The sequence below is a fragment of the Nansenia antarctica genome (assembly GCF_963989245.1).
Source record: "Nansenia antarctica genome assembly, chromosome: 1".
In the NCBI taxonomy this organism is placed as follows: Eukaryota; Metazoa; Chordata; class Actinopteri; order Argentiniformes; family Microstomatidae; genus Nansenia; species Nansenia antarctica.
Window position 1 is genome coordinate 113,142,835 of NC_137674.1, and position 10,216 is coordinate 113,153,050.

A 10,216-nucleotide genomic window follows, 5' to 3' on the forward strand; every position below is an offset into this window, starting at 1 on the left:
TGTGAGTGTCCATTGTTCTTCCAACGACAGGTTTCCTGAGTCCTTTCCCAACATTTCCACAACTTGAGTCTTTCGGCACGTCAGGATATTATGATAATATTCATTAATAGATATTATATTGTATTGAATCTGTCACGCGTAAATATTGTATTTTATGTCAGGGGGGGTATTCCATCAAAGTCGAAAAATCCAGGCTTATTTTGTCTTAATTAAGTCTGGCGAGAGTTGTCAAAATAAGACTGTTTTTCCCTTCAGTGACGTTGATGGAATACCACCCAGGTGAGTCATTTATGTTGACGCCAGGCAGGGTTGCTAGATGGGATTGACACTTTCCAGCCTAACTACAGTCTAAAAGCCTCTAAATCCACCAAAAACCAGCCCATCTGGCAACCCTGACACAGGTAGTCCTTATTATGGTCACTGGCCAAAAAGTTCACCTGGCGTGGGAGTTATGATTCATAAGTAGTTCAAACATTGGTGTCGTGTGCAAAGTGTCTATCTCCACCCCATAAATGCCATGCTGCGGACTCTGAGTGTGAAAGTTAATTTATTATTCATGTGTTCAGTGAATTACAACACAAAGCATCAATGAACACAATCGAAAACACAGAGATTATTATTGTCACTGATGGTTTCAGGTAACTGTTAAATAATAACTGCCAAACCAAACCTGTCAGGGGGCATTGAGAAAAACATTTGATATAGTTGAAATTGTCCGCATGATCTCTCTCAACCTCTCTCAAATGTGATCCAAGCGATTTCAATTGAATGCATTTACCTCCACCTGGTGGACAATCACTTTACTCTATCCACCATTGAAAAAAAGTGAAAGATAGGGAATATTATGACACAATATGAGAGATGTATGGAGTGCAGATGGCCAATATAAACTTCACCAGTGTTTCAGCTATCATGATGTGAACACAGACAAACCGTTTGTACCATGTGAGCTTTGTGTCACCCTGGCAACACCATAAACTCACCTGACTATAAACAGTTTTTACCAAGGGCATGAGACAGACTGGCATTAGACAGGTTGGCATTAGACAGACTGGCATTAGACTAGGTTGTCTGAGTTCCAGCAGAATGAGATCTTTTTGAACGGCATTCCACCTCATTACTTTTTACACATTACTTCTTTCTGTATTTTTTATTTATTTTAAAGACAAATTCCCCCCCAAAACAACTGTGTCATTCAGTAACTGTAACTACATTTTTACACTATATTATAATAGATATATAATATTGTTGATATTAAAATCGTTTATATATCTGTCTCAAGTGCCCTTTCAGGGACAAGTGCTCTAAACTACCATAAGTTAAACCATCTAAGCTACTGACTTTCCCATGCTTCGATTGTTTCAGTCCCAATTAAAATACAGGAACTTAACTCGATAAGTAGTTTCAGTAAAACACTAACAGCTGATGGTAAATGTGTGTGCAGGCTATCAGGTGTAGGGGTAAGACTCTGGGGGGGGGGGGGGCTATCAGGTGTAGGGGTATGACTCTGGGGTGGGGGGGGGGGGAGCAGGCTGTCAGGTGCATGGGTAAGACTCTGGGGTGGGGGGGAGCAGGCTGTCAGGTGCAGGGGTATGACTCTGGGGTGGGGGGGGGGGGGGGGGCTATCAGGGGCAGGGGTATGACTCTGGGGTGGGGGGGGGGTGGGTGGGGGGCAGGCTATCAGGGGCAGGGGTACGACCCTGGGGGGGTGGAGGGGGGGCAGGCTGTCAGGTGGAGGGGTAAGACTCTGGGGTGGGGGTGGAGGTGGGGCAGGCTGTCAGGTGGAGGGATATGACTCTGGGGTGGGGGGGGTGGGGGGCAGGCTATCAGGTGCAGGGGTAAGGCTTTGGGGCTGTGGAGGGGGGGCAGGGGAGCGGGGCATCGGCCACTTCCTGCAGCCACACGGCCCTCAGAGCCAAGCGGGGGGGTGCGGGCGTGGCAGGGGGGGGCGTGGCAGGCGAGGCCCTGCAGGAAGTCCCTCTGCTGCTGTGTCACGGCCTGGGCCAGCAGCCGGGGCAGGGCCTGCATGCTGAGCAGCAGGGAGGACAGCTTGGCGTCCAGACAGGAGATGCGCTGGTCCAGCTCCCCGCTGCGCTGCTGCAGGTCCGACACCAGGTCGTACATCAGACTCTGAGTCTGGGGAGGACCAGAGCGTTGGACTCATCAGTGAGCAGTGTGTCAACACATGGAAGAAATTAATGAAAAAAAGATATCACATGTTACAATATCTATATGTACCAAAAAAAACATTTTACAACATCTATACTATGTACAAAAACTAAAACATTTTACAACATCTATATGTACAAAAAGAACACATTTTACAACATCTATAAGTACTTTTTTATTTTTATTTTTTACAACATCCATATGTAGGGGTACATATAAGGGTAAAAATAAATGTACACCATCTACAGTATATGTAAATGTGGCATGCTGATGGTGATGCACCCACCGTGGCGAGATCAACCAGTGTGTTAGCCTGGTCGCTAAGCTTCCTCTGCTCCATCTTCACTCTGCGTAGTCTGGGAGGGAGTTAGGTAGTTAGTTAGTTAGTTAGGTAGGTAGGTAGTTAGTTAGTTAGTTAATTAGTTAATTAGTTAGTTAGTTAGTTAATTAGTTAATTAGTTAGTTAGTTAGGTAGTTAGTTAGTTAGTTAGTTAGTTAGTTAGGTAGTTAATTAGTTAGTTAGTTAGTTAATTAGTTAATTAGTTAGTTAGTTAGGTAGTTAGGTAGGTAGGTAGTTAGTTAGTTAGTTAATTAGTTAATTAGTTAGTTAGTTAGTTAATTAGTTAATTAGTTAGTTAGTTAGGTAGTTAGGTAGTTAGGTAGGTAGGTAGTTAGTTAGTTAGTTAATTAGTTAATTAGTTAATTAGTTAGTTAGTTAGGTAGTTAGGTAGTTAGGTAGGTAGTTAGTTAGTTAGTTAATTAGTTAATTAGTTAGTTAGTTAGTTAGTTAGTTAGTTAGTTAGTTAGGTAGTTAGGTAGTTAGTTAGTTAGTTAGGTAGTTAGTTAGTAGGAGGAAGGAAACATGAGTGAAATAATGATCTGTGCAGCTCTTTGAACAGAGAGTATGCATTGAAAGTGTCGAGGTCTAAGCAATAAGTATACTGTAAATAAAATCGTACTACTACTACTAATAATAATAACTTAAATTGATATAGCGCCTTCCACAAACCCAAGGTCGCTTTACAAGGGAATGGGCCAAACAGAACAGAGGCAGAGAGACAAACACACAAAACAAGAAACAGTGAAACAGCTTCTACAGGTTGAATGCCTGTGATGATCACTCCGACATGTTACAAGTTACAGCCTCAGAAAACTTCAGTCATCATCAGGCTTCATAATTGTTTAAATAACTGTAGATATTTGGGATAATGTTGATGCATAATTCATATATTTCAATGTTTTTCAATAGAATTTTGTTTGTACATTTTCAGATTTTAATTAGGTATTAAGACAAGATAATTCCTATTCATCTTTTGATAATCGGGAGCTTAGAATTATAAGGTTCTATCTCCGTTTAGGGCAGTTCAGAGATATTGAGCGTCAAAGTTTTTACATTCCATTATGTTTTGTGAGATGGAACCTTTGTATTTTATTAATTACTAACTCAAAAATGTCAAGGTGATGATTTTAAAAATAACACCACACAGGCATTAATAAACACCTAATGGATCAGATTATGTAAAAAACTCAATTTTGACAAAAATGGAGATAGAACCTTATAATTCTAACGTCACGAAATGCTTATTGTCGTCCACTTACTGGTGGATAGCTTGCAGGAACTTGCGCTGGTGTTTGCGCACCCTGGCGTGGTCGACCTGCTTCACCAGCTTGGTGTGTTTGTAGATGAGCCACGTCTCCCTGAGGACGTTAGCAGCAGTGTTCTTCACCTAGGGAGACATGTTAGAATAAACACAATAACAATATAGTACTTTAAATTACAGTTTTTTTGTTTTGAATATATTTTTTGAGTGTTGCAGTCCCACTCATATTTTGCATTTTATTGGACAGATACAGTGAAGACAGACAGGAAAGTAAGGAGGAGAAGGGAGAGAGAGAGGGCATGTCAGCAGGGCATGGGCCGGATTCGAACCCATGCCAACATGGGCATATGTGTGCACTGTAGACCGCGGTGCTAGACCACTGGACCACCCCAGGCCACTTAAATGACTGTTTTGATAATAATATAGACTTTGAAATCTGGTGACCGTTTGCTCACCCGTTTATAGAGCTGTGTGTCCATCATGAAGTTGTGGACGTGTTTTTCAGCTCTGGTCAGTTCAGACTTCCTCGCCACCACGGCGACCACCAAGGCTGTGCAGCCCGCTCCCTGGAGAGAAGAGAGAGAGCGGTGGATCTCTGACATTGTTTAGTTTTTTTTAAAAGAAAGAAATGAAAAGCAGCTGTGACGCAGGAATAGTGCCGGCGTCTAATGATTGCAAGGTCGGCAGATCGGCGATTCGAGCCCCGGCTGGCCACATGTCGAGGTGTCCTTGGGCAAGACACTGAACCCCAAATTGCTCCCAGTGAGCGGGCCGGCCGGCGCCTTGCATGGTAGCTTGCCACCATTGGTGTGTGAATGTGTGTGTGGACGGGTGAATGATAGGCCGTTGTAAAGCGCTTTGGATAAAGGCGCTATATAAGTGCAGTCCATTTCCATTATATTAAACATGCAATATGCAGTACATACTGTTTGAGGGTCATTACCTCACGAACAGCATTTCAGCCTAACATGATTCCTCCCAACATATTCCAGACATACTGGAATTGTACAATTGGCTGTAAATCATATCAGTGTACTGTATATCACCTCCACCATATATTTTGTTAGATTTTGTTATGTTTGACTGTCTGTCTTTCATGTGGACCCTAGGAAGAATAGTCCTCACTATGGTAATGACTAATGGGGATCCGTTTTTCTTTTCTGAGTGTGGCAGTCCCACTCATATTTTTTTATTTTATTGAAGACAGACAGGAAGGTAAGGAGAAGAAGGGAGAGAGGGCATGTCAGCAGGGCATGGGCCGGATTCGAACCCATGCCGACATGGGCATAATATGTGTGCACTGTAGACCACTGGACCACCCCAGGCCACCGCCATCTTGTCTGTCTGTCTCTCCACTAGAGAACGTACCATGATTCCACTAGAGAACGTACCATGATTCCACTAGAGAACGTACCATGATTCCACTAGAGAACGTACCATGATTCCAGTCAGCAGACACACTCCCTTGCCACAGTAGGTGTGAGGCACCATGTCTCCGTAGCCGATGGACAGGAAGGTGATGGAGATGAGCCACATGGCTCCCAGGAAATTACTGGCCACTTCCTGGGTGTCGTGATACCTGATTAAACACAAAATAAGAAAATTCAAGGATTCAGCATAATGAGAATACGCAACTTAACAAAGATGCCAGGTAGTCCTTTTGGTGGGTCCTCTGTGGCTCAGTTGGTAGAGCATGGCTATGCTAACATCGCTTGGGTTGTGGGTTCTATCTATCTATCTATTCATCCATCCATCCATCCATCCATCTATCCATCTATCTATCTATCTATCTATCTATCCATCTATCCATCTATCTATCTATCTATCTATCTAAATACAGGTTAGAGTGATGGTAATGGTAAATGGACTGCACTTATATAGCTCCTTTATCCAAAGCGCTTTACAACGGCCTCTCATTCACCCATTCACGGCATGCTACCACGCTCACTGGGAGCAATTTGGGGTTCAGTGTCTTGCCCAAGAACACCTCGACACGTGGCCAGCCGGGGCTCGAACCGCCGATCTGCCAACCTTGCAATCATTAGACGGCAGCTCTACCTCCTGAGACACAGCCGCCTCTATGGAGTGGAGTGTATATGTTCTATATCCGTACCTCTCACACACGCGGACCGTCCACGCCGCGATAATCCAACAGGAGACGCTGAAGACCAGCAGCACGGTGCCGGGGCAGATGGTCATCAGGGTCTTCATGACGAAGCGCGTGTCGAAGCTGATCTTGTTCAGGGCGCCGATGCTCCTGGACGAGGCGTCGGTGAACAGCTTGCTGTGCAGCAGCATGACGCGGCCCATGAGGTAGAGGCGCAGGAACATGGGGATGGACAGGATGATGTCCACGTCTGCGTACGCCACCGAGGGCGTGTAGGTGAAGGCCAGCCGGGCCGTCCAGGTGAAGACGTAGCGGCCCGGGATGGGGTGGACGGAGCAGACCAGGAGCTCCAGCACCACGAAGAAGATCCGCTTGTAGGTCATGGCGATCCGCCAGTCGTCCGCTGCGTTGTCCACCATGAAGAGCTGTGCACACGCAGGAAGGAGGAAGGAGACTTTACTTTTACATTTTTGGCATTTAGCAGACGCCTTATTCCAAAGCGACTTACAATCAATACCACAGACCACAGAGATTTAGTCAAAGGGAGGATCATATTATTATACAATTAAGCTTTTTATTGTTGCATGTTTTTTAGTTTTTGGGTATATCCGCGGCCGGAATCGAACCAGGAACCCTGCGGTTGCATGGTCAACACTTAGTCCTCTACGCCACCTAAGCACCCAGTGTTGCATGTTTTTACACATCTGCTAAACATTGTTGTGACTCTTACCTGGATCTCCCGTGCGTGGTACATCACTATGAGGCCCAGCAGCATAGCAGTGGAGAGGCTGATGAGGCATTTCATTGCGAATGAATATGAGGATTCCTGGAGGGAAGCAGAACTGGTTCAAATACATATTTTATATGTTAAATACTTCAGAATACTTGAGCTGTGCTTCATATAGTTTGTTGGTACAATGGAACAAATGGTGAGGTCCCAAAAGTGACAGAAGCAAAATCTATCCCAAATCAACAACAGATACATTGGAACCATTTAGCAGAAGCATTTATCCCAAAGCGACTTACAATTAGAGATTACAGGGACGGTCTCCTTGGAGTAACTTAGGGCTTACTTAAGGCATACTAGTGGTGGTGTTCCCAGGTGGGATTCGAACCCATGACCTTCTGATCACCAGTCACCAACTCACTATCCACAAGGCCCCAACACTACTACCACTTCCCACTACCACTATTCCCCTACCTTAGTGTAAACTCCCCAGGAGAGTTCCGTCTCGGTCACCATGGCGACGATCCCAAACATCCCAGAGATCAGGGCGTAGTCGCTCAACCGTTTACGCTTCACGAAGAGCGCCCTCCGCTGGCTCAGCCTATAGCCGATGTCCTTGCTCTTCTTCTGTGGTGCGTCACCTCCGCTCCCACTGTTGGCCTTACTGGAGGCCTGGCCGAGGCCTTTGGAGAAGACGTCCTCATCCAAGCTGGAGCTGTGGACAGGGTGTATACAGCTGTGGACAGGGTGTATACAGCTGTGGACAGGGTGTCTATATCTCTTATACAGGGTACATACAGGAATCTGGAGGTTAATTTCAATACCTTTCTAAGACTTTTTAAAGACCTTGTCAAGAGTTTTCCAGACCTCACCGCCGCCACTTGGAGCTGTAACCGTTTACATCAGTGACACCTTTAACTTAACAGTCTTAGTTTGCAATAGACTAGACCACTGTCATACAACACAATGTCCGGTTCATCTTTGTTTTTTAATAAAACTAATAAATTCACGACCTTTTACTAAACGTTTTTAGGACTCAAACTCTTTGGACAGAGTCTAATTCAGAAAAATACCTACAAAATTCAAGACCTCATAAAATCGTGATAAGACTTATTAAGGGTCTTGATTTTCCCAAAATTGATTTATCAACTTTTGATACTTTTCAAGACACCGCGGATACCCTGTGTGGAGAGCCTGGAGGGAGTGGCTGTCAAGGCTGTCCAGAGGTCTGACAACATTCCCGTTGTACGTATCGATGGTCATGACTTTGTCAGGAGGAAGTGGGTGACTCTGAGTGTTCTTGGGGAGACGAGGCTTAGGTCCAGTGTGCCCCAGTTGTTCTTTAGGATGAGGGTTTACCACCTGCGAACAAGAAACAAGAATGACAATTGACAGAAGAGACACACTTTCCTGAACTTCTTCTTCTGAATCCTGCTCTTTTGTAGATCCAGTAGATCTCTACGGCTTCTCTTGCTCACATTCATCGATCAACCGGAGCGACTGTATACCAACCAAGCATAACATGAAGACCAGAAACACCAAACACCTCCGTCCTCTTTACAATGCAACAACCCCCGAGTGTGGGAACCTTTCGTCGCCTTGCAAGGAACACATACTCTGCTTTGACTAATGCTGTCCGGCCTACACCTACTGTAGGATGAACAAATTACACATAGGAATCTAAATTGTGTGGCCTGGGGTGGTCCAGTGATCTAGCACCGCGGTCTACAGTGCACACATTATGCCCATGTCGGCATGGGTTCGAATCCGGCCCCCATGCCCAGCTGACATTCCCTCTCTCCCTTCTTCTCCTTACATTCCTGTCTGTCTTCACTGTATCCGTCTAATAAAAAATGAAAAATATGGGTGGGACTGCCCCACTCAGAAAAATAAAATTGTACCTTCTTCTCTCCATGTCTGACACCTCCGTCCTCTACAATGCAACAACCCCCAAGTGTGGGAACCTTTCGTCGCCTTGCGACGGAACATACTCTGCTTTGACTAATGCTGTCCGGCCTACACCTACTCTAGGATGAACGAATACACAGAAATGTGCATTCCAAATACCACATGGCAGTTTTTTTGTTAATACATCGTTATTTTATAGTTAATTTTTTCATCTTATTCTTTCTCTATCTTAGTGACTGTAAGATGTACATATTTGGGTCCTGTATGGTGTAAGGACTCTGTTATATTACCGTAGGTGCAACTATTGCGTTGTTTATCATTTTATTTTTCCGAAGATGTTGTTGCCATAGTGATAACCAAAAAGATACCTGTGTTGATAGGAATCTAAATGGTACCTGCTTCTCTCCATGTCTGTGCCATTTCTCCCTGAAGTGATGGTTTTGCTCCAGCCACCCGCGGCTACTGGAAGAGGAGTGGACGCTAGTTCTGTTGCTGCCAGCTGCAGATGATTTCCCCGCTTGTGGGCCTCTGCTGGAGGGGTAAGCGGAGCGCTGGTGAGATTCTTGGGCGAAACATTGATTATTGATACCAGACATAGTCTGGCAGTTCTTGCCACAACAATGCTGGCAATGTAGGTCCTGCTGCAGACAGTGTGACAGTGGTTGATCCCCACAAAGTTCCGTCGGATCGCATTCATTGGAACAGTAGATAGACGAAATACTACCTAACATCCACTGATGGTCAGTTTGTGATGGAGGTGGTTGGTGCTGCTGGTCTTGAGATTCAAGAGTTAAAAGCAGGTGCTGGCTCACATCAGTGGACTCAGTGGGATTCAGGGGTATGTTGAGGGAGTGCTCTGGGGTTTCCCTAGTTGCGGCAGGGGGTAGGTTATGGTCGTTGAGCTTTAAACGGTTACAGAGTTGCTGCTTGTGATGTTCCTTTCGCCCGTCTTCCGTTCTACCTTGGGACAGGAAGCTATCCTGTCGGCAGACGGTTGATGACACTAGGGAGTTCTGGGGGTAGGTGGTGTGTGTATGCTGCAGAGAGGAAGGGTTCCCCTTCTTGCAGACACTGGAGAGGCAGTACCTACAGAAGCCCTGCTTTGAACACGGCTGAGAACTAGAGGCCTCGTCTAAGTCCTGGTGTGTGTTCAGAGACTGACAACCGACGTTGGAATCCTGGTTGGGCTGTCCGCTAGCGGCCCTGTGCCATTCTGCTGCTGGTAGTGAGCAACCTCTCTGCAATTCAAGACAACTGCCAACTTGGTTACAAAACCCCAGATGTTCTTGATGACTCAGCTGTGGTAGCGTCGTGCATCGAGTTTTCATCTGGGAAATATTTGGTATTGTGACGCCATTTGTGGTCGCTTGTGGAGGAGCAGTAGTTGCAACACAGTCTGTGCTTTGTTCCCATGTTGGTGTTTGGGGCTGGAGGCCAATCCCAAAGTAGCGATATCTCATGACCTCAGGGATCTTGTCAGGATGTGATTGGCCTCCCAAGTTGCAGTGTTCAGGGTCTCGGTCGTGGCACCCATCGCCTGTCGAATCAAGTCGGTGCGTTGCGTTTGTCGGTTTCACCAAGACCAATCTCATGATGTCACTGGAGTGACAAAGAACAACAACTTTAAGAGAAACCTTTTCAGTCTTTTTGAGAGATCTTTATAAAACCAACATGCTATTGAAATCCTCATTAGGTTTGATGGAA

General features: G+C 45.4%; 1 protein-coding gene across 1 annotated transcript; it reads right to left on the bottom strand.

Annotated features, from left to right (window-relative positions):
* Window positions 1–1,680: 1,680 nt before the first annotated feature.
* kcnn1b (potassium intermediate/small conductance calcium-activated channel, subfamily N, member 1b) lies at window positions 1,681–9,108 on the bottom strand (the record flags this gene model as incomplete). Its single annotated transcript, XM_080530292.1, has 11 exons — window positions 1,681–1,700; window positions 1,797–2,136; window positions 2,456–2,525; window positions 3,769–3,896; window positions 4,226–4,336; window positions 5,208–5,349; window positions 5,884–6,302; window positions 6,608–6,703; window positions 7,079–7,319; window positions 7,785–7,966; window positions 8,908–9,108. 11 exons carry the CDS (start codon window positions 9,106–9,108, stop codon window positions 1,681–1,683), a joined length of 1,950 nt encoding a protein of 649 aa, XP_080386418.1.
* Window positions 9,109–10,216: the final 1,108 nt, after the last annotated feature.